Source organism: Cucumis sativus, chromosome 5 (assembly GCF_000004075.3).
Source record: "Cucumis sativus cultivar 9930 chromosome 5, Cucumber_9930_V3, whole genome shotgun sequence".
In the NCBI taxonomy this organism is placed as follows: Eukaryota; Viridiplantae; Streptophyta; class Magnoliopsida; order Cucurbitales; family Cucurbitaceae; genus Cucumis; species Cucumis sativus.
Window position 1 is genome coordinate 2882059 of NC_026659.2, and position 25023 is coordinate 2907081.

At 32.6% G+C, this 25023-nt stretch overlaps 2 protein-coding genes across 7 annotated transcripts; both read left to right on the forward strand.

Moving 5' to 3' along the window:
• The first annotated feature begins 2337 nt into the window (after positions 1-2337).
• LOC105435445 (DNA mismatch repair protein MSH4-like) lies at positions 2338-3918 on the forward strand. Its single transcript, XM_031886148.1, has 5 exons — positions 2338-2439; positions 2584-2727; positions 2823-2890; positions 3001-3059; positions 3758-3918. Exons 2-5 carry the CDS (start codon positions 2616-2618, stop codon positions 3774-3776), a joined length of 258 nt encoding a protein of 85 aa, XP_031742008.1. The 5' UTR covers positions 2338-2439; positions 2584-2615; the 3' UTR covers positions 3777-3918.
• Positions 3919-14320: 10402 nt separating this feature from the next.
• LOC101210638 (DNA mismatch repair protein MSH4) lies at positions 14321-23768 on the forward strand. Of its 6 annotated transcripts, none has more exons than XM_031885495.1 (25): positions 14321-14452; positions 14972-15175; positions 15251-15286; positions 15396-15508; positions 15731-15776; positions 16356-16402; positions 16497-16604; positions 16882-16957; positions 17951-18023; positions 18139-18284; positions 18363-18448; positions 18618-18757; positions 18851-18990; positions 19073-19123; positions 19634-19697; positions 19843-19986; positions 20082-20149; positions 20260-20318; positions 21053-21209; positions 21289-21341; positions 21428-21526; positions 21973-22087; positions 22166-22288; positions 23184-23373; positions 23520-23768. In XM_031885495.1, the coding sequence occupies exons 1-24, from the start codon at positions 14396-14398 to the stop codon at positions 23346-23348; spliced, it is 2370 nt and encodes a 789-aa protein (XP_031741355.1). In that variant the 5' UTR covers positions 14321-14395; the 3' UTR covers positions 23349-23373; positions 23520-23768. The 6 variants fall into 6 exon arrangements, 4 of the variants coding, with proteins under 4 accessions (XP_031741355.1, XP_031741354.1, XP_031741356.1 ...); XM_031885494.1 differs by having other exon boundaries at positions 23184-23354; positions 23520-23560; XR_004216706.1 differs by lacking the exons at positions 23184-23373; positions 23520-23768 and having other exon boundaries at positions 21428-21501; positions 22166-22285.
• Positions 23769-25023: the final 1255 nt, after the last annotated feature.

The following is a 25023-nucleotide window of genomic DNA, read 5'->3' on the forward strand; positions in this document are numbered from 1 at the left end:
TTCTAACATTTCATGCACGTGCCATTCAAAAAATTAATTACATAGAGATAAAATAATTAAATTGCACATTACCTCAAGCGCCCGACTCCAATATCTTTTCAAATTCTCTCATGGAATCGAGATTCTCGTTGAAATTAAACACTGGGTTGATCTTGTCAAGAGCTTCCCTTGAAGCTCGTTTTTGTTCTTGTAATATTGAGCTTGTCTTTGGAGTGGCACCAACAACAGCATATTCATACTTGTTAGAATCATTATTAGAATTTTGAAGTTTTTGTTGAGCCTTCAAAATGGTGCTTCCAAATTTGGCTTTTAACACTTCAACTCGTGCAGCCCGTCTTGGTGACAACACTACAATAGTAGTGTTTGGCTTTATGGGCAATAGCTCAATGTTATTCTTCTTTGGTGATGGGCATTTGAAGTTTGCCAATTCACGATCACTCTTGGATTCCTTTCTTTGGTAAATGTTATATGGTTTCATGGCCGTTGTAACTTTGGTTGAAAGAACTTTGGGTTTTAACACATGATAATCTACATATCTCCGTTTTGTTTGCATCATCTTCATCTTTTTGAATGCTTGCTGAGAGAAAACGTGACAAAAAGATGTCAAGCAAAATATATATATATATTCCATAATTACTATTGGATGCATTGTTATTATATATTAGAAACAAAATTACAAGATAATTAAACTTAGAAGAAGAAAAAAAAATCCACACGTGAAACTGTGGTGAAATTAGAGACAATGTTGAAATTATGATGTAACATGAGACTTCGTTTTATTCATATATATTTGAAATATACTTTAGTTTTAGATTTTACTGATTTTTTGTTTTGATATTTAGTAATTGAACTTGGATATGTATATTAGTTTTTATACATTTCAACCAGAAATTTACAAGGAAAAATTGGAAATATGTCCGCTTAAATATGGGTGCAAATTTTCAAATTTTGGTATTAAGCAACGTTTTAAATTTTCACGTTTGAAAGCAACATCAATTAAAGATCTTAATTTCACAAAAATTATGATGGAAATATACTTAAAATATCTTCAAGAAATGCAACAAACAGCTTAAGGGAGTTTTATGTATATGGAAACACAATACAACCTAGTTAAACTTAAAGAAAAAGAAATCATCATTAGATTAATCTAATGGTATAAATGCCATAACTAACTAAGAGGTCATAACTAACTAAGAGGTCATGAGTTGAATCTAAGGTTGGCTTAGTGGTAAAAAGGTCATAACTAACTAAGAGGTCATGAGTTGAATCTAAGGTTGGCTTAATGGTAAAAATGTCATAACTAACTAAGAGGTCATGGGTTGAATCTACGGTGCCTACCTACCCAACAATTAATTTTCCATGGGTTTCCTTGAGTACACTAACATATATAAAAAAGCCTTAAAGAAAAGGAAAGAAAAGCTCACCGAAATTAATATGGAGAAATGTTCGAGAGAAGGTGCGAATTATGAAGAAAAGAATCCGCCTCTTGACACTCTTTAGCTAAGAGAGAAAAATCAAGAATCCACCTCGTAGAGAGAAAAATCAAGAATCCACCTCGTAGGGAGAAAAATCAAGAATCCAACACGTTAAGAGAAATATGAAGAACGGGGCCTTATTTGTGTAGATATATATTTTCTTTTTGAACCAATATTAAGTTTCCCGCCAAATCCTAAATTGCAATTATTGTCTTTTTATGCTAAAAATTTCGAATATAAACAAACAAACAAACTTTATGACTAAAGATTGGATTTAGTAATTTTTCAATATATATATTTATTTTCGGAGGTTGGGATCCTTTGGCGCCAAACTCATGAGCACATAATATTTACTACATTTTCTTATTTTGCCTAAAACTAGAAAATACAGGCCGTGCATGATGAATTTATATGTACCGATGCTTTTTGTGCATTTCCTGTAGCTTTATCTATTAACCATATATATGTACACAAATAATAGTCATCCTTTTCCTTCCTTACATATAAATTTTCATGCGACTTGACAGCTCATCAATTCAAAAGGTATATGATTTATAATCGCTTTATGTCTTTGAAGCACATAAGAAACAACGATGAATGGCCTAACTGAATTTGCAAACTTATCGTATCGGTTACTCTATCTGTACTGATTCTAGAGAGTAGTCATTCTTACAATCATGGAACGTCTTAGAAATGATAAAAGTATATATAACCGAAAAGGTTCAGTTATTTAATTATAACGCTAAAAATTTCATGTCATAAGATAATGAATGGCTTATAGTCTCCACACCTCCACCTTTTTTGGTTCAGAATTTTGTGATCCTCGTTTGATTTTGCCATGAAAGTTATGTTGTAGGATGCAGCAAAACTCTTAAGTACGTGTGTTTGTCCCATTTTCAGCTGAATGTTGGAAACAAGTCTGCTGCAGGAGAATGCTATATACGAACAGAAATTTGCCTGCAAGGTCATCTAACATGCTTAGTTATATAGTAAATCTTAAATCATGAGCTACCAATGATTTAGTTCACCTATATCTCTGAATTTAAAGTTTCACAAGGACCAGTAAACTACATGGTAAAAAATGTATTTGACACCCACTCAAATGCAGGACTGGTGGATGCCATAAGAGAAGACGTCTCTATGCTAACACTGCTGGCAGAAGTCTTGTGTCTCTTAGATATGATTGTCAATTCATTTGCACATACAATATCAACAAAGCCTATCGATCGATATACTAGGCCAAACTTTACAGGTAAGCAAACATGTTTCCCTGCCTTGCATTCGGTCCTGATGCTTCTGAATGCAACAACAAAACTGACAATGATTGATTTTTCTTGATACATATAGAGAATGGCCCGATGGCAATTGAAGCTGCGAGACACCCAATCTTAGAAAGTATACACAATGATTTCGTTGTACGTATAACTTCCTTGCCAATTGCTAATACTATAGCAATATAGGATTGTTTTGTATGCAGACTCTTTTTCTTGTTTTTTTTATGGAAATTTGTGTTTTTTCTTTGCAGGCTAATAGCATATTTCTATCTGAAGCATCCAACATGATAATCGTCATGGGTCCAAATATGTAAGAACTCGCCCCATGACGTGATTTAGATTGCACGAAAAATTGTTGATTTATTTTTCCCGTTTCACCTTGGCTAACTTCTTTGAAATAAAATAATTCAGAAAAGAGAATAAGCTAATGATCTATACCTAATAACTCAAAAGGGAGAGCACTTACGAACTAAAACTGCATCGTTTGAGATGCTAAAAGCACCCCATCATCTTCGTGGCACCTTTGTCAAAAACTAGTCACGGAACTAATACATGAGGGAAAGTTATAAGCTTAGCCATCACCGGAAACACAAGATCGATGTTGTTCCATTAGTATCAAATAGGCATAATAAAAACAGTGTTATAATGTAAGAGACGCTCTGAATATCCCTTCTTAATAATAATAATAATAATATCATATCATATTATAAATAATCTTGGAAACATTGAAAAATATTTAATTGTGGCACATATATATATTCACCGAAACGCCATCTTTTCGGTTTTTTGTAAAACAGTATAATTTCCACAAATGTCCAATCCAAGGGGAAAAACATTATACAATGATTTCATTGATACTCAGGAGAATGATCTGAATTTAGATAAAGGTATATGTAATTTGAATATCGTTTAAACATCTCATACACAGTTAAGCTAAGATTCAGGTTGCCATTGTACAACTTGGAAGTCTTTGGATGTCATGCTGTAACGAACTACATCTTCTTGCAGGAGTGGAAAGAGTACCTGACTTTGATCCCCTCTAATCTCGGTGAATACGAGAAGCTCCGATCCTACGCCCTAATTGGCCTCCCTTCTTCTTATTCACACGCTTCGTGGAATCTGAAGAAATGAAAACCAAATATTCCATCATAATTGTCGGCGACAACTTCAGCTGTGGTTCTTCATGGGAGCACGCGCCGATTGCGTTGGGAGCGTCCGGCGTCATGGCGGTAGTGGCTGAATCTTATGGGCATATTTCTTCACAGCAAACTCCGTGGCAACCAGAGATATTTATCCATTGGAATCGGAGACTAGGATTTTTGCGTATTTTAAAATTAAAAAAAAATAGAAAATAATGCTTTGGTAAGCAAAATGATAATAATAAAAGTATAACTATTTTAAACACTTAAATAGACTAAATGATGAAGTAATATGATCGACATATTTTTCCTTCTTGAAGACCTACAATATATACCTATCTTCTTAAAGATAAAAAAGTATTTAAAAAGATCCCTAAACACAGTATGAGAATCTTTTCTAACAACAACAATCTTCAAGAGCATAAAATTCCAATAGGAAATTTAAGTTAATCAACAACATCATCAACATTTTATCAACCAACATATTGAGTCAATTTCTCCCCCAATTTTGCATTCTCCACGGACTGAGTCATAGTTTATTTGCAACGGTGGTATCCTCATAATAGCATCTTCTTTCAAATTAAGAGAGAAAAAACTCTACTTTCAGTCATATAACTTGAACATCCATTGTCGATTGAAATGAGAAAGGATTTAATTTATACGAGCCTTTCAATATGAAAAATTTTATCCACATCTAGAACTGGAGGATGAGTTGGTGATCCACCTTCCTTGATCGACACTACTGAAAACTCAATGAACCTGCGCCAACCCGCTCTAATATCAATTGAAAAACAGGTAATAGATGAGGTTAAATGCCCTTTAGCTATATCACAAATATTTAACTCTAGGAATAACTAGTGTACATGGAAGAAAAATAACACAGTGCACTTGAGTAACCCAATTCGATAAATAAGACCTACGTCTGAGAAGCTTCTTTGCTCAGATAAGAAATATTATTGAGATTCAAAAGTTTGTAACTTAACCCAAAGTTAAGTTAACAAGTTATCACCATAACTTAATCGTATAAACACATACTAAACTCAGGCTCTCCTGGACGGTGAACTTGTATCTCCTCGAAGACGAATTCAGGAGGCTCCCCTAAATTCATTGATCGCACTACAATTATTTGTGCCTTCATTCATATTTCTTATCAATTGATACGCTGTCAAATCCCTTGACGGTTTTCAATAACTTATCATAATGCAAAAGGTAACCGGTATACTTTTGTGGATAAGTAAGACTAACTTTATGGTTTATGAATATATAGTATGAAATAAATTTAAATTATAATTTAAATATTTAATATGCTACCAATATTAAAGAACTTCTTTTTTCAAATTGTCAAAAAAGAACTTACAATAAAATATTCCTAAATATGAGGAATATCATCTCCTTTAAAAATGAGATATTTAAGGAAGATCTTTTGAATCTTTATTAAAAGATATTGATAAATGATCCTAAACATAAAAGAAGATATTTCACATTTTTTAAATAAAAATAAAACTAATTGCATATTTGTCAAAAAAAAAAAAATCTAACAAAACATTAATTCACTAAATTAATGAGAATTGACAAAATAAATTTTAGTCCATGTCCTATCTAGAGTTGATTTAATTTTAGTTATTCTCTGTTCAAATTTTATCAAATTTTATGAGACTTTCAATAAATGTTAAGTTTAGTCTTTCCTATACTAGTTTATCAATAAAATTTCTCATTGCTATTAACATGCATTTTCACTATGAATTTTAAAAATATATTAATATATTGTGTTCTCTTGCATGAAAATTATTAACTTGGGGAGACTACATTTAAGATATACTCAAATTACATACATTATTCATCACTAAAATACATTTGAAATTAAAGTAAAATGTCTAAAATTGAACCATAGTTTTTATTTTGTTTTACTTTATTTCATTTATTGGGAGCTCTTTTCCTAACGAATGGAACAAGCAAAAGGTAATATAACTTACACTTGAAAATGTGAGGTTTTAAGCATATATACATATATATAGAATCAAATTATGTAAGAGGTTATGAATAAAAAGAATTAATTAAGGAGTTTACTTAATATATATTTGATTAATGTTCTGAAAATTAAATATAAAATAAAATAACAACTCAATTTTATTGAATACTAATAAGTAGTTTAATTACAAACTATATGTCAGAGCATATAAAAAAGGTAACCCATAATACAAAAGATGTTCTAATTAACATCATCACGAACTAATCTGAAAACTACTTCACTCGGGAACATAAGTCTTCAAATCTTCAAGTTTAAACACGTACACCCGCTCCTTCCAACTCTTGACCATTATTTTCTTTGATTCTATTACCAAATTAGAATTACATATTATTTTATATTTGAAAGAAAAATCACATATAAATTTATAATTACAATTTAAATGAAAGATCACGAAACATTCTTTTAAGTAAATACATATACTTAGGACTTTGAAGAAAAAAACTTGTATATATATTCCCAACTGTCCTAGAGCTAAGTAAATCATTCATGCAAACCTAATTGCTTCTAACATTTCATGCACGTGCCATTCAAAAAATTAATTACATAGAGATAAGATAATTAAATTGCATATTACCTCAATCAAGCGCCCGACTCCAATATCTTTTCAAATTCTCTCATGGAATCGAGATTCTCGTTGAAATCAAACACTGGGTTGATCTTGTCAAGAGCTTCCCTTGAAGCTCGTTTTTGTTCTTGTAATATTGAGCATGTCTTTGGAGTCGCACCAACAACAACATATTCATACTTATTAGAATCATTATTGGAATTTTGAAGTTTTTGTTGAGCCTTCAAAATGGTGCTTCCAAATTTGGCTTTTAACACTTCAACTCGTGCAGCCCGTCTTGGTGACAACACTACAATAGTAGTGTTTGGCTTTACGGGCAATAGCTCAATGTTATTCTTCTTTGGTGATGGGCATTTGAAGTTTGCCAATTCACGATCACTCTTGGATTCCTTTCTTTGGTAAATGTTATATGGTTTCATGGCCGTTGTAACTTTGGTTGAAAGAACTTTGGGTTTTAACACATGATAATCTACATGTCTCCGTTTTGTTTGCATCATCTTCATCTTTTTGAATGCTTGCTGAGAGAAAACGTGACAAAAAGATGTCAAGCAAAATATATATATATTCCATAATTACTATTGGATGCATTGTTATTATATATTAGAAACAAAATTACAAGATAATTAAACTTAGAAGAAGAAAAAAAAATCCACACGTGAAACTGTGGTGAAATTAGAGACAATGTTGAAATTATGATGTAATATGAGACTTCCTTTTATTCATATATATTTGAAATATACTTTAGTTTTAGATTTTACTGACTTTTTGTTTTGATATTTAGTAATTGAACTTGGATATGTATATTAGTTTTTATACATTTCAACCAGAAATTTACAAGGAAAAATTGGAAATATGTCCGCTTAAATATGGGTGCAAATTTTCAAATTTTGGTATTAAGCAACGTTTTAAATTTTCACGTTTGAAAGCACATCAATTAAAGATCTTAATTTCACAAAAATTATGATGGAAATATACTTAAAATATCTTCAAGAAATGCAACAAACAGCTTAAGGGAGTTTTATGTATATGGAAACACAATGCATCCTAGTTAAACTTAAAGAAAAAGAAATCATCATTAGATTAATCTAGTGGTATAAATGCCATAACTAACTAAGAGGTCATAACTAACTAAGAGGTCATGAGTTGAATCTAAGGTTGGCTTAGTGGTAAAAAGGTTATAACTAACTAAGAGGTCATGGGTTGAATCTAAGGTTGGCTTAATGGTAAAAATGTCATAACTAACTAAGAGGTCATGGGTTGAATCTACGGTGCCTACCTACCCAACAATTAATTTTCCATGGGTTTCCTTGAGTATACTAACATATATAAAAAAGCCTTAAAGAAAAGGAAAGAAAAGCTCACCGAAATTAATATGGAGAAATGTTCGAGAGAAGGTGCGAATTATGAAGAAAAGAATCCGCCTCTTGACACTCTTTAGCTAGGAGAGAAAAATCAAGAATCCACCTCGTAGAGAGAAAAATCAAGAATCCACCTCGTAGGGAGAAAAATCAAGAATCCAACACGTTAAGAGAAATATGAAGAACGGAGCCTTATTTGTGTAGATATAGATTTTCTTTTTGAACCAATATTAAGTTTCCCGCCAAATCCTAAATTGTAATTATTGTCTTTTTATGCTAAAAATTTCGAATATAAACAAACAAACAAACTTTATGACTAAAGATTGGATTTAGTAATTTTTCAATATATATATTTATTTTCGGAGGTTGGGATCGTTTGGCGCCAAACTCATGAGCACATAATATTTACTACATTTTCTTATTTTGCCTAAAACTAGAAAATACAGGCCGCGCATGATGAATTTATATGTACCGATGCTTTTTGTGCATTTCCTGTAGCTTTAATGCCTTTGTACGAACTTCGAACTTATTGTTGCGGAGATAAGTAATTTGGAGGTTGTTATGCGGTTGAGTATATCATTCTTAAGCTTAAATTGAAACGGTTTATACTCTCTAAATTTTAATTAAAGGACATGAATCTGAGAGATAGAGGTTAGTTCATTTTACTGTATAACTGCTTGCCGAAGATTTGGCTTCGGCTACTAACATAGGTGAATTGCTTACTTGAGATCAGCTTCACTTCATCTTTCTCAATATATCGAGACCAGCAGCTCCAGAATACAAAAACTTTGCTGCATTTTTATGAGCCAATGGTCATACTTGTTTCTTCTAACAAGCTCGCACCTGATGGCATGGTTGGAGTTTCTGTTTTGGGTGATAGATTTTTTGCTCCCGTGAAGAAGGTCAACTTAAATTGCTTGCCCGTGGAGATTGGTTTCCTTTATAGAAAAACAAGAAGACAAGTCTGTATAACATGCTCAAAACAACAAAAACTATAGGAGGGTATGAAATTAAATGTTGGTTGGTTTTCTCTTTTCCACTTGTTGCTGCAAATTTTGATCGTTTACATCTTCAAGTTGTCATCCAAAGTAGCATTTGATGACATGTAATTGAATATCACATAAAATGAGTCATTCATTCCTTATAGAACATTATTTTGATATACAGTTATTGTTAAGTACTCATGTGAATATGTATGTTTTTAGTCCCTTCCTCGTGTTTATTTTAAAATTTTGTGCTTTACTATCACTGCAGTTTCGGTCATGTTTTTGTTACAGGTCTAGACTTCTTCCTGCCAATCTTTTACAGCCATTAAAAGATATCGAAACCATTAATGCCCGTCTGGATTGCTTGGTCAGTATCATTCGAGCTTTATGGTTTTCATATCCACATTTGTGGTGTACTGGTATCGCATGGTTCGATTGCTGTGATATTTGTAACAGAATTGCTTTAGAACTTGCTACTGAAGAGGTTGGATTTCATATTTCTTTTACTAAGGGTTACATGTCTTGTCTATCTGCGCTACCCACTATTTCCTTTGAAAGTGTCAAGTAACAATAATGTCGACTTTGTACTTATAAAACATTCTTAGCCTCGCCATAGTTCATAGGTACCAATTGTGATTTGGACCATGGTCTTCCGGAGAGTTGTTTTTCCAAATCAGTAAATCACTACGAAAGAAGTAAATTTAAACTGGCTAGAATAACAATATTATTATTGTATGTTAGCCAACATTGCCATGAGTTGCCACTTACAAAGAGTATGGTGGAGCGAGATGAACTATGCTGGCGCTGCTATAGAACGAATATGTGTGAAAAATATTTTGTTTCTCAACGTTAAACAATGATTGAGCTCCTCTCAATTGCTACATGAAAGATCTTCTTATGTCGAACTCACTATGACCCCTACTGCAGCATCTTCTTACATTTAACTCAGTATGGCCAAGTAATGCATCAACGATGCATTTTAATCAACTGTGTAAATGAAATATTTCATACTGTCCGTTGAAATTATGTACTTTTTTCTTCATAAATTTTATGGATTAATTTCCAATTTCACCCTCCAATTGGCTAGAAAATTAAGTTTTGTTGGATTTTGCCTAAAGCCCTACATTGGGTAGATAAAGGAAAGATCTTTGAGATATAAGTGAGGTGAGGGCCAACCATCTCTACTGATGCATGAGATCTTTGGGTGAAATCAAAAGTAAAGTCATTCTTCCCAATAAGTTTCTTATACAATGAGATAATGATTAAATAATTCGATTTGTTCTTGTATAGCTTCTGTAGGTGTCAATTACTTCATCGACGAAGGCGTGCTGCTTTCGTAACTTTTTTTTTTCTTTTGTAGGATGAATTGATGAGCATGAACAATTATTCTTTGGGCTTTCTCAAGCTCTCCATAAATTTCCTTAAGAGACTGGTAAGTTTGCAGCCACAACAGTGGTCAAGTGCAAAAGAAAAGTGAACTAAAAATCCAAGTTAGAATTTTGTACATAATCGTCTTTCCATGTTTCTTATTCAGACGGAGTATTTTGTCACTTCTGCTTCAAGTAAAAGAAAGTTACAAATGAAGTTTTGCATCCTGTGATGCTAAAAAGAGCCAAAATTTGATATCTAGCATTATTCTGCCAAAAACTGCCCTTGAGGCATTGCCTTTACTGTCAAAGGTATTATTCTTTCCAAATATATAGAAGGCTCTTCAAAAGTCCAGCACATACTTGTGATGGGTTCGTTCAAAATTTCAGGTACTTAGGGAAGCAAAGAGTTTTCTACTTGCAAACATTTACAAATCTGTTTGTGAAAACGAAAAATATGCAAACATTAGAAAGAGGTAACTTGGCTTCTGTCAATGATTATTACACAGTCCTAATAATATGATCTTTTTCACTAGTAAACCAATCTTTCTTAAATGTTTAAATTAACTTATTTTGAATAACACCTTGAATTCCGTTCTTTCCATTCCAATTATTCCGGCTGAGTTCCTGACTTTGGTCCCCTCTAATCTCGACGAATACAAGAAGCTCGAATCCTACGCCCTAATTGGCCTCCCTCCCTCTTATTCCACACGCTTCCTGGAATCTGAAGAAATGAAAACCAAATATTCCATCATAATTATCCACGACAACTTCAGCTGTGGTTCTTCACGAGAGCACGCGCTGTTGCGTTGGGAGCGTCCGACGTTGTGGCGATAGTGGATGAATCTTATGCACATATTTTCTTCACAGCAAACTCCATGGCAACTAGAGAGATTTATCGATTGAAATCGGAGACTAGAATTTCTGCGTATTTTAAAATTAAAAAATAATAATAATAATAATAAAACTATTTTAAACACTTAAATAGACTAAATGATGAAGTGATATGATTGACATATTTTTCGGTCTACAATATATATATCTTCTTAAATTATATTTAAAAATAAATTAATAATTATTTATTCTTAACTAAATTTTAGTGAATAAGTAAGACTAACTTTATAATTTATGAATATACAGTATGAAATACATTTAAACTAGAATTTAAATATTTAATATGCTACGAATTTTATAGAACTTTTTTCAAACCACCAAAAAAGAACTTACAATAAGATATTCCTAAATATGAGGAATATCATCTTCTTTAAAAAGGAGATATTTAAGAAAGATCTCTTGACTCTTTATTAAAAGATATTGATAAATGATCCTAAATATAAAGAAAATATTTCACATTTTTTAAATAAAAACAAAACTATTCATATTTGTCAAAAAAAAAATCTGACAAAACATTTGAAAGTAATTAACGAGAATTGACAAAATAAATTTTAGTCCATGTCCTATTTAGAGTTGATTTAATTTTAGCTATTTAAATTTTATCGACTTCCAATAAATCTTAAATTTAGTCTTTACTATACTAGTTAACAATAAAATTTCTCATTGCCTTTTGTTTTCTATTAGCATGCATTTTCACTATGAATTTTAAAAATATATTAATATATTGTGTTCTCTTGCATGAAAAATATTAACTTCGGGAGACTACATTTAAGTACATACATTCATCACTAAAATTAAACATTTGAAATTAAAGTAAAATGGCTAAAATTGAACCATAGTTTTTATTTTGTTTTACTTTATTTCATTTATTGGGAGCTCTTTTCCCAGTGAATGGAACAAGTAAGCAAAAGGTAATATAACTTACACTTGAAAATGTGAAGTTTTAAGCATATATATATATACATATATATATATATATATATATATATAATCAAATTATTTAAGAGGTATGAATAAAAAGAATTAATTAAGGAGTTTACTTAATATGTATTTGATTAAGGTTATGAAAATTAAATATAAAATAAAACAACAACTCAATTTTATTGAATATGAATAAGTAGTTTAATTACAAACTATACAGGGTAAAGAGCATATAAAAAAAGGGAACCCATAATACAAAAGATGTTCTAATTAACATCATTACGAACTAATCTGAAAACTACTTCACTGGAGAACATAAGTCTGCAAATCTTCAAGTTTAAACACGTACAACCGCTCCTTCCAACTCTTGACCATTATTTTCTTTGATTCTATTACCAAATTAGAACTACATATTATTTTCTATTTGAAAGAAAAATCACATATAAATTTATAATTGCAATTTAAATTGAAGATCACCAAACATTCTTTTGAGTAATTACTTGTACTTAATACTTTGAAGAAAAAAACTTGTATAGATATATTCTCAACTGTCCTAGAGGTACGTAAATCATTTATGCAAACCCTAATTGTTTCTAACATTTCATGCACGTGTCATTGAAAAAATTGATTACATAGAGATAAAATAATTAAATTGCACATTACCTCATGCGCCCGACTCCAATATCTTTCAAATTCTTTCATAGAATCGAGATTCTCGTTGAAATCAAACACTGGGTTGATCATCTTGTCAAGAGCTTCCCTTGAAGCTCTTTTTTGTTCTTGCAATATTGAGCATGTCTTCGGAGTCGCACCAATGACAACATATTCATACTTATTTGAATCATTATTGGATTTTTGAAGTTTTTGTTGAGCCTTCCAAATGGTGCTTCCAAATTTGGCTTTTAGCACTTCAACTCGAGCAGCCCGTCTTGGTGACAACACTACAATAGTAGTGTTTGGCTTTATGGGCAATAGCTCAATGTTATTCTTCTTTGGTGATAGGCATTTGAAGTTTGTCAATTCATGATCACCGTTCGATTCCTTTCTTTGGTGAATGTTATATGGTTTCATAGTCTTTGTAACTTTGGTTGAAAGAACTTTGGGTTTTAACATATGATAGTCTATATATCTCCGTTTTGTTTGCATCATCCTCATCTTTTTGAATGCTTGCTGAGAGAAAACGTGACGAAGAGATGTCAAGCAAAAAATATATATATATATTCCATAATTACTATTGGATGCATTGTTATTATATATTAGAAACAAAATTGCAGGATAATTAAACTTAGAAGAAGAAGAAAAAACGCACACGAGAAATGATTTGGAGGACGTATGAAGCTGTGATGAAATTAGAGACAATCTTGAAATTATGATGTAATATGAAACTTCATTTTATTCATATATATTTGTAATATACTTTAGTTTTAATTTTTACTGATTTTTTGTTTTGATATTTTGTAATTGAACTTGGATATGTATATTAGTTTTTTATCCATTTGAACCAGAAATTTACAAGGAAGAATTGGAAATATGTCCTCTTAAATATGAGTCCAAATTTTCAAATTTTGGAATAAGCAACGTTTTAAATTTTCAAATTTTGGTTTGGTATAAGCAATGTTTTAAATTTTCATGTTGAAAGCATATCAATAAAAGACTTAATTTCACAAAAATGATAATGAAAATATACTTAAAATATACTCAAGAAATGCAACAAACAGCTTAGATGGACGGAGTTTGTACATGGAAACAAAATGTAACCTAATTAAACTTGAGAAAAAGAAACCATCATTAAATTGATCTAGTGGTATAAATGTCGTAACTAACTCAGAGATCATGGGTTGAATATAAGGTTGTTTTAGTGGTAAAAATGTCATAACTAATTAAGAGGTCATGGGTTGGATCTATAATGACTACCTATCTAGGAATTAATTTGCCGTGGGTTTCCTTTAGTACACTAACAAATATAAAAAAGCCTTAAAGAAAAGGAAAGAAAAGCTCACCGAAAATAATATGGAAAAATGTTCGAGAGAAGTTGCGAATTATGAAGAAAAGAATCTGCCTCGTAGAGAGAAAAATCAAGAATCCAGCTCGTATAGAGAAATATGATTGAATTGAGTGTGATTTGTGTATATATATTTTCTTTTTGAACCAAATTAATTTGCCGCCATATCCTAAATTGTAATTATTGTCTTTTTATCCTAATTTTTTGTAATATAAATAAATATATAAAAACAAACAAACAAAATTTATGACTAAAGATTCAATTTATAATTTTTCAATATATATTTATTTTCGGACGTCCGATCGTTTCGCGCCAAACTCATGAGCCCATAATATTTCCACACTCAACGCTGGTAGTGCTCAATCGGCCACGCACAAGAGAAAGAATGGACGACGAGAGATCGAGCTTCGTGGTCGCTCTGATCGAGAACAGAGCCAAGGAGGTATGTTTCTGCATTTCCTCGCAAGTTGATAGGAAAATATTTCCTACATTTTCTTATTTTGCCTTTAATCTTTTTGTGATTCTGGAACAACAACAATGAGTGATCTCAGAGTTCCTTAATGGAACGTTTTATGAAGAAATGATACGGCAGTTCTATGGCTGAATTATTCTGCTCCATCTCCTAAAACTAGACAGTACAGGCCGCGCATGATGAATTTATATGTACCGATTCTTTTTGTGCACTTCCTTTTAGCTTTAATGCCTTTGTACGAACTTATTGAGTAATGAAATGATGATTTATGCTGCTTAGTGCGGAGATAAGTAATTTGGAGGTTGTTTTGCGGTTGAGTAAATCATTCTTAAGCTTAAATTGGAACGGTTTATACTCTCTAAATTTTAATTAAGGACATGAATCTGAGAGATAGAGGTTAGTTCATTTTACCGTATAACTGCTTGCCGAAGATTTGGCTTCGGCTACTAACATAGGTGAATTGCTTACTTGAGATCAATCCTCGTCCAGGTTGGAGTTGCTGCGTTTGACTTGAGATCAGCTTCACTTCATCTTTCTCAATATATCGAGACCAGCAGCTCCTACCAGAATACAAAAACATTGCTGCATTTTTATGAGCCAATGGTCATACTTGTTTCCCCTAACAAGCTCGCACCTGATGGCATGGTTGGAGTTTCTGTTTTGGCTGATAGATTTTTTGCTACCGTGAAGAAGGTCAACTTAAATTGCTTGCCCGTGGAGATTGGTTGCCTTTATAGAAAAACTTAAATTGAATTTTAAACTCTGTAGGTTGTAATGGCACGCTCTTGCTTTGATGACACAAAGGTATTTTCCTTTGTCTTCTTTTCTATTTAAAGTTTTATTTGATGGTTACTGTATTGGATGTTGTTCTTTTGTCAGTCTTCTTTGAACATATCTTGGTTGAATTTTCCAGGGTGCCGTTCTTATTAAGAATCTGGCAGCCAAGGAACCTTCTGCTCTTGGTTTAGAAACTTATTACAAACAGTACTATCTCTGCCTGGCTGCTGCTGCTGCTAGCATTAAGTGGTATTATCCGAACTTGAGCCTTCAACTACTTTGATACGAGAAGTGTTGTTTAGGTTAGTTTGTTAAAAAACAAGAAGAGAGTAAAAGTGTCAGTCTCATGATGCCAATAGTTTATTGAGAGAATTACTGTTGAGCATTGCTAATCACTAATACTTTCTCCAGAGTATTCTTGTTGGCTCAAATGCTCAGGTTTCGCTAATGAACCTGCTTCTTGATGTTCAGGATTGAAGCAGAGAAGGGGGTAATTGTGACCAATCATTCTTTATTGGTAAATTTCTCTCTGAGATGGTCGTAGAAGTGTTGTATAGAATCCAATGGTTACATTTCTCCTGAGGCATGAATGAGATTCATTGTAAGACAGACAATCTCACGAGTTAAGTTTATGTAGTTCTGTAAGAAAGTTACTCAACTTATCTACCTCATCTTGGTGTGTTTAAGATTGCGAACCTAAGGTTGAGAAATTAATTATTTAATTTTATCATCCTTTCCTTTCATCTTATAGAATAGATACTTCTGTAATTATAACTACTAGACAAGGCTTTTCCTGCATATTGGTCAAGTCACAAATTTGAAACATATCGAATTTAAAGTTGACTCCTTGTTAATACTTTCTTCTTCTCTTCTTCTTCTTCTATTTTCTAGAGCCGTGTTTTGAAAGATAAAGTACTATGCAGAGAAAAACCTGTCAACTAAATGTGTAATTAACTTTCGGGACCCGGGTTTAAAATACTCGTTCTCTCTTTGCCTTTGAATATCAGTGTTTATTTGACTTCTGAATGAATTCATAAATCTTAAATTTGGTTCTGGAGTTCTTACTCCATCCTGATGATTCAGTTGTAAATTTTAGGTCACCTTCAATGGCTCATCTGATCATGTAAGCATTGATGCAACGAGGTTCCCTTCATTTCTCTTTTCTTTACAACTACGTGTAACTGCTAATCAAGATGACTGCAGATTTCTGATTAAATGCTGAATTGTTTGGTGGCAGCGTTCAGAATTTAGAAATTATCGAGCCACTTCACTCCAATCTTTGGGGAACAAGTAACAAGAAGAGAAGTCTGTATAACATGCTCAAAACAACAAAAACTATAGGAGGGTACGAAATTAAATGTTGGTTGGTTTTCTCTTTTCCACTTGTTGCTGCAAATTTGATCGTTTACCTTTACATCTTCAAGTTGTCATCTAAAGTAATATTTGATGACGTAATTGAATATCACATAAATGAGTCATTCATTCCTTATAGAACATTAGTTTGATATACAGTTATTGTTAAGTACTCATGTGAATATGTATGTTTTTAGTCCCTTCCTCATGTTTATTTTAAAATTTTGTGCTTTACTATCACTGCAATTTCGGTCAAGTTTTTGTTACAGGTCTAGACTTCTTCGTGCCAATCTTTTGCAGCCATTAAAAGATATCGAAACCATTAATGCCCGTCTGGATTGCTTGGTCAGTATCGTACGAGCTTTATGGTTTTCATATCTACATTTGTGGTGAACTGGCATCGCATGATTCGATTGCTGTGATATTAGTAACAGAATTGCTTTAGAACTTGCTATTGAAGAGGTTGGATATCATAATTCTTTTAGTAAGGGTTACAAGTCTTATGTATCTGCCCTACCCACTATTTCCTTTGAAAGTGTCAAGTAACAATAATGTCGACTTAGTACTTATAAAACATTCTTAGCCTCGCCATAGTTCATAGGTACCAATTGTGATTTGGACCATGGTCTTCCTTGAGAGTAGTTTTTCCAAATCAGTAAATCACTACGAAAGAAGTAAATTTAAACGGGCTAGGATAACAAGATTATTGTGTGTTAGCCAACATTGCCATGAGTTGCCACTTACAAAGAGTATGGTGGAGCGAGATGAACTATGCTGGGGCTGCTATAGAACGAACATGTGTGAAAAATCTTTTGTTTCTCCGATTGAGCTCCTCTCAATTGTTACATGAAGGATCTTCTTATATTGAACTCACTATGACCCCTATTGCAGCATCTTCTTTCATTGAGCTCAGTATGGCCAAGTAATGCATCAGCCATGCATTTTAATTAGCTGATGCATTTTAATCAATTCTGTAAAATCAAATATTTCATACCGTCCGTTGAAATTATGTACTTTTTTCTTCATAAATTTCCTGGATTAATTTTCGACTTCACCCTCCAGTTGGCTAGAAAATTAAGTTTTGTTGGATTGTGTCTAAAGCCCTACATTGCCTAAATAAAGGGAAGATCTTTGAGATATAAGTGAGGTGAGGGCCAACCATCTCTATTGATATGAGGTCTTTGGGTGAAATCAAAAGTAAAGTCATTCTTTCCAACAACTTTCTTATATAATGAGATAATGATTAAATAATTCAATTTGTTCTTGTATAGTTTCTATAGGTGCCAGATACTTCATCGATAAGGCGCTGCTTCCTAACCTTTTCTTTTTCTTTTCTAGGATGAATTGATGAGCAATGAACAATTATTCTTTGGGCTTTCTCAAGCTCTCCGTAAATTTCCTAAAGAGACTGGTAAGTTTGCAGCTACAGCAATGGTCAAGTGCAAAAAGAGTGTAAGAAAAAAATGTGAACTAAAAATCCAAGTTAGAATTTTGTACATAATCGTCTTTCCATGTTTCTTATTCAGACAGAGTACTTTGTCACTTCTGCTTCAAGCAAAAGAAAGTTACAAATGAAGTTTTGCATCCTAGTGATGCTAAAAAGAGCCAAAATTTGATATCTAGCATTATTCTGCTAAAAACTGCCCTTGAGGCATTGCCTTTACTCTCGAAGGTAATATTCTTTCCAAATATATAGAAGGCTATTCAAAAGTCCAGCACGTACTTGTGATGGGTTTGTTCAACATTTCAGGTACTTAAGGAAGCAAAGAGTTTTCTGCTTGCAAACATTTACAAATCTATTTGCGAAAACGAAAAATATACAAACATTAGAAAGAGGTAACTTGGATCCTGCCAATGATTACACAGTCCTAATAATATGATCTTTTTGACTAGTAAACCAATCTTTCTTAAATATTTAAATTAACTTATTTTGAATAACACTGCAGAAGCCCTTAGTAAAGTGAATATCTATTTCTTTCATTTTAAAGAAGTTTTCCTGTTGCAGGATTGGAGAAGTGATCGACGAAGACGTTCTTCATGCAAGGGTTCCTTTTATTGCTCGCACTCAACAATGTTTTGCAGTTAAGGCTGGAATCGATGGCCTGTTGGATATTGCAAGAAGGACGTTCTGTGATACTAGTGAAGGTTTTTGTCCTGTTAATAAATTGAATATTTCGGTTAACATCTTTGTTTTAGATGATAGTCATATTATGAATTAAAAATCACTGTTCATGCCAGCTATACATAATCTTGCTAACAAATATCGAGAAGAGTACAAGTTGTCCAACTTAAAACTGCCATTTAATAATAGGCAAGGGTTTTACTTGAGCATTCCTCATAAAGATGTACAAGGAAAGCTTCCTAACAAGTTTATTCAGGTTAAGCATGACACTTACTTTCTTGTTGATGTCTTTGCAATTTTTTGAGTCTCACCTTCTTACCAGTTACCACAAAATTCAGGTCTTGAAGCACGGGAACAACATACGATGTTCTACCCTGGAACTTGCTTCTGTGAGTACTTCTGTTACTGTACGATGTTAACCACATATCAATGATCTAATAGGAGATAGTCATTATCTATTACCATATACATGTATGTACAGATAATAGTCATACTTTTCCTTTCTCACATATAAATTTTCGTGCGAGTTGACAGCTCATCAATTCAAAAGGTATATGGTTTGTAATCTCTTTATGTCTTTGAAGCACACAAGAAACAACAATGAAGGGCCTAACTGAATTTGCAAAATTATTGTATCGGTTACTCTATCTGTACTCATTGTAGAGGGTTGTCATTCTTACAATCATGGAACGTCTTAGAAATGATAAAAGTATATAACCGAAAAGGTTCGGTCATTTAACTATAACGCTAAAAATTTCATGTCATAAGATAATGCATGGCTTATAGTTCCACACCTCCACCTTTTTTTGGTTCAAACTTTTGCGATCCTCGTTTGATTTTGCCATGAAAATTATGTTGTAGGATGCAGCAAAATCTTAGTGTCTTTTTCCCATTTTCAGCTGAATGTTAGAAACAAGTCTGCTGCAGGAGAATGCTATATACGAACAGAAATTTGCCTGGAAGGTCATCTCACATGCTTAGTTATATAGTAAATCTTCAATCATGAGCTACCAATGATTTAGTTCACCTATATCTCTGAATTTAAAGTTTAACGAGGACCAGTAAACTACATGGTAAAAAAATGTATTTGGTACCCAATCAAATGCAGGACTGGTGGATGCCATAAGAGAGGACGTCTCTATGCTAACACTGCTCGCAGAAGTCTTGTGTCTTTTAGATATGATTGTCAATTCATTTGCACATACAATATCAACAAAGCCTGTTGATCGATATACTAGGCCAAACTTTACAGGTAAGCAAACATGTTTTCCTGCCTTTCATTCGGTCCTGATGTTTCTGAATGCAACAACAAAACTGACAATGATTGATTTTTCTTGATACATATAGAGAATGGCCCGATGGCAATTGAAGCTGCTAGACACCCAATCCTAGAAAGTATACACAATGATTTCGTTGTACGTATAACTTCCTTGCCAATTGCTAATACTATAGCAATATAGGATTGTCTTGTATGTAGACTCTTTTTCTTGTCTTTTTTATGGAAATTTGAGTTTTTTCTTTGCAGGCTAATAGCATATTTCTATCGGAAGCATCCAACATGATAATCGTCATGGGTCCAAATATGTAAGAACTCGCCCCATGAAGTGATTTAGATTGCACAAAAAATTGTTGATTTATTTTTCTTGTTTCATCTTGGCTAACTTCTTTGAAATAAAATAATTCAGAAAAGAGAATAAGGTAATGATCTATAAAGTGATAGTTACCTAATAACTCAAAAGGGAGAGCACTTACGAACTAAAACTGCAGTTTGAGATGCTAAAAGCACCCCATCATCTTCGTGGCACCTTTGTCAAAAACTACTCGCGAAACTAATACATGAGGGAAAATTATAAGCCTATCCATCATTGGAAACACAAGATCAATGTTGTTCCATTAGTATCAAATAGACATAATAAATACAGTGTAATAATTGTAAGAGACGCTCTGAATATCTCTTCTTAATAATAATAATAATATCATATCATATTATAAATAATCTTGGAAACATTGAAAAATATTTAATTGTGGCACATATATATATTCACTGAGACGCCATCTTTTCTGTTTTTTGTAAAACAATATAATTTCCACAAATGTCCAATCCAAGGGGAAAAACATTATACAATGATTTCATTGATACTCAGGAGAATGATCTGAATTTAGGTAAAGGTATATGTAATTTGAATATCGTTTAAACATCTCATAGACAGTTAAGCCAGGGGAAAATTAATTAACCCTTCCAGTTAAGATTCAGGTTGCCATTGTACAACTTGGAAGTCTTTAGATGTCATGCTGTAACAAACTACATTTTCTTGCAGGAGTGGAAAGAGTACCTATCTTCAACAAATGTGCCTTCTAGTTATTCTTGCTCAAATTGGATGTTATGTTCCAGCACATTTCTCAACCTTGAGAGTTGTTGATCGCATATTCACACGAATGGGCACAGATGATAGTCTAGAGTCCAACTCCAGCACAGTAATTGTTTTCCTACATGATTCATACTTATTTTCTTTTACAAAGAAAGCATATTTTCATTATACTTTACGGTTTGCAGTTCATGACAGAGATGAAGGAAACGGCTTTTGTTATGCAGAATGTCTCCCAAAGGTAATTTAATCTACTGTGAACCTGAACTTGAAGAATCCTCAAAATGCTCGACATTTTATTGAAACATATTGTTCACTGGAATGTAGGAGTCTCGTTGTCGTGGATGAACTTGGGAGGGCAACTTCTTCCTCTGATGGATTTGCAATTGCATGGAGCTGCTGTGAATATCTTTTGACACTGAAAGCGTGCATATAATATCCTTACCAACTATTCTACTTGATTGCCAAAGATGCAAATAATATTTTAGATAAAGCGTGCATGCATACTGTTTTCATCATAGTAATCAATAAGGTTTAAAATGCATCAACCTAGTCATATCTCAACTGGTGAAGCAATATATTATCAACCTAAAGGTCGAGCTTCAAATCTTCAGTGTCTAGTCCTTTTTTGTCCCATGTAAAATTCATTGCTCATCATTTCTTATTCTAGTTTAATCACTAGTATGTCCATAGATATGGAAAAACTTTATGCTTGTCAAAATAATAACATGTAGGATCCATAAACTAAATATATATCATTTAATTATGATAAATTTGAGAGTAGGTATTACAATAGTAGTAAAATTTATTCAGATTTGGGTTCACAAGCGAACTTCAACAAAATGTACTTACCGCTTCTTTGTCTGCCTCAGCTATACCATATTTGCCACTCATATGGAGGGCCTATCAGAGCTGGCAACCATCTATCCAAACGTAAAAATTCTTCACTTCCATGTGGATATAAGGAATCACCGTTTGGATTTCAAGGTACTGTTTTCCAGTTCTGTTAGTCTATAATCCCTTTTATCGCCTTTTTTCTGACTGAAAGTTTGCATCGACGATTAGTTTCAACTAAAGGACGGAATAAGACATGTACCACACTATGGCCTTTTATTAGCAGAAGTGGCAGGATTGCCAAGCTCGGTTATTGAAACTGCAAGAGACATTACTTCCAGGATCAAGGAGAAGGTAATTAAGTCTTTGATAGAATTGTTATGTTTTAGTGAAACCAAAATTTACCAATTCATGAACATATTTCTCTTGCCCTCTGTCTCCAAGTAGCGAATTTGACCAAGAAAGAGGATTGAGGGTCTGTTTAGATTGCCCAGGGAATTTTTTCTCTTTCAAAAAGGTCATTTTTATTTTAACTTTTTTTATAAGAACTATTTAAAATAAAATTTGAAATTATTTTAAAAACTATTTTGATTGGTTGAACACTTTAGTTTTTTTTTCAAATTAAACCAAACCCACTGTAACTATTTAGGTTTAGATCACTAGCAGAAAACAGTACTTTACCTTTCCAACATCATGCTCTTTTAGGCTTCATTTAAAGATGAACAAATGAAACCCCTCCATAAGTAAACTTCTTCATTTGATGAATGGGATTCAGAAGATCATTCCCACTTTTGCAATTTGTAAACCGCGTCTTCTTGAAACTTTAAATTGTTTCCACATAACATTTCAACAAAATTAACTGTTGGTAATGTTGCCTTCACGTTTCTTGTAGTAACGTCTAAATGCTTAATTAAATTTTGACGACAAAAACAAGTATTTAAAAACTATGTTTTTAAAAGTTATCTTGTTTTTATTTTTCTTAAAAAGAAAACATCGGTGAAAAGTAGATTAAAAGAAAAAAAGCCCTTATAGGTGGAAGTAGTGTTTATAAACTTGTTTGGATGAGTATTGAAAAAATGGAGTTAACGAATGCAAATTACATAACCTAAGAAACAACCGTTTAGGTTCCATGTAGTCTAACTCTATTTCCCACTTATGGGGCAGGATCCATTATTTTTGTGCTCTAATATTCAATTTGTGTTTGCAAAATTATGATAATCTTAGATAAAAAAAATGTAATATTATCCAGGAAGAAAGACGAATGGAGATAAACCACTTGCAGTATCATCCGATCAGAATGACTTATAATGTGGCTCAACGTCTAATATGCTTGAAATACTCCAGCCACGATGAAGATTCAGTACGAGAAGCATTACGAAATCTTAAAGAGGGCTACATTAGTGGCAGGCTCTAATACTTGGTAAGTTCTATATACACAGGTACAACACGATTAATAGTAATTTCATACTTGTTTATAATATTAAATTTGTCTTTATCAATCAACTAAGCTTTTGGGTCTATTGATTATTTAAGATCATGCAAAAACAACTTTTCACTTGCAACTACGAACTTCATGTTTGAACAGAAAAAGAGAACGAAAAAGGCGAGGGAATCCAGAAAAGGAGGAGAAAAAAAAGCGCATAATGAGTCTTTAAGGTAATCAAATAACACCTTTGATACTATCATAAAAAGTTTGCCAGCCTTGGCCTACTTGAAAACAGAGAATGCTTAGGTTTTTTCTTTCGTCCTAAAATTACCAATTCATGATAAATTCGCCAATGAAAATTTTGAAACACAACTTCACTAAGACCTAATAGCAGAGCATGTTAATACTTGTGTGATAGTTATTAACCATAAATAAGCCATCATTTTACTGAAGAAAAAAAAAGCAACATTGGTGATTGGTTATATGGATGATTTTAGATTGCTTAACATAATGCATGAACAGAAGTCAAGATTTGGGTCAAAAGTAACAGCTAGGACTAAAATGAGGTTAAGGAGGGTTGGTTTGGACCTTGGCCTAAGATAATATGGTGATTGGCATCAGCTTGGTCGAGATCGAACTTAAATGTCTAATAAAGTGTCCTGAGGAGGTCATGATTCTAAACTTAGAAAAATGAAACTAATAGAAAATTTACAAAAGTCAATATAAATGACCTTGAACTTCTAAATGATAATCTCGGAAAAAATTGGAACAAATAATAATAATAACAATTAAGAAGCATGAACCGTTGACAAAAGCAGGAAGAGAATTTGCTTGGTTTGGTGACTAATATTTAGATGAATTTAGCTACTCTTAGGAAGTATCCAATAGTTATACGCAAATTTCACGTAGCATATGAAGCAAGTGCATCATAATACCTCATAGCCTACGGGGATTTGTCATCTTGATTAAACACAATGTGAAGATGATGGTGTGTATCAGTGTATGTGTTTCCAGCTTGTTCTAATGATGATAGGCGATAGTGTGGTATAGTTCATGTACTTAATTTAATTGTTACGATGTATACTACCAAATATTTAATATATATTTAATGTACAAAATCAAATATCAAGAAATGATTGTGACTTAATAGGGTAAGATCACGTCTAAACTTGATAGTCTAAACTTGATAATCGCAATAATGAAGAAGGAAGAGAATAACAAATTATTACGCTTTTTTTTTTTTTTGGAAAACTCCTAGATGAATTAGGGTAAAAAGCACGAAAAAGGAAAAATGAATTATACTATATAAAATAGGAGTTACAAATTTTTGTTTCTTACGAAGAAATACCAAGCTCTCTTACAAGACAAAACTTTAGCTATTATATCTTTCAAATTTTGTTTACTTGTGGGAGATTTTGGGATAGTTTGTCAACCATGAGTCTTCTATTTATAGTTGAAAGAAACTTGGTCATCAAGCAAATCCAATGACACACATTGTCCTTGATCAATGTGAAAGATCCAATGACTTTGAATTATCTTTGCTCAACATGAAAGATCTAATGGTCATAAATTGATCTAATGTACAAAGTGTAAGATCCAATGACCTAATATTGTCTTCAAGAAACTTCTTGAATACTCGGATAACTCCTTGAAGAATCACCAT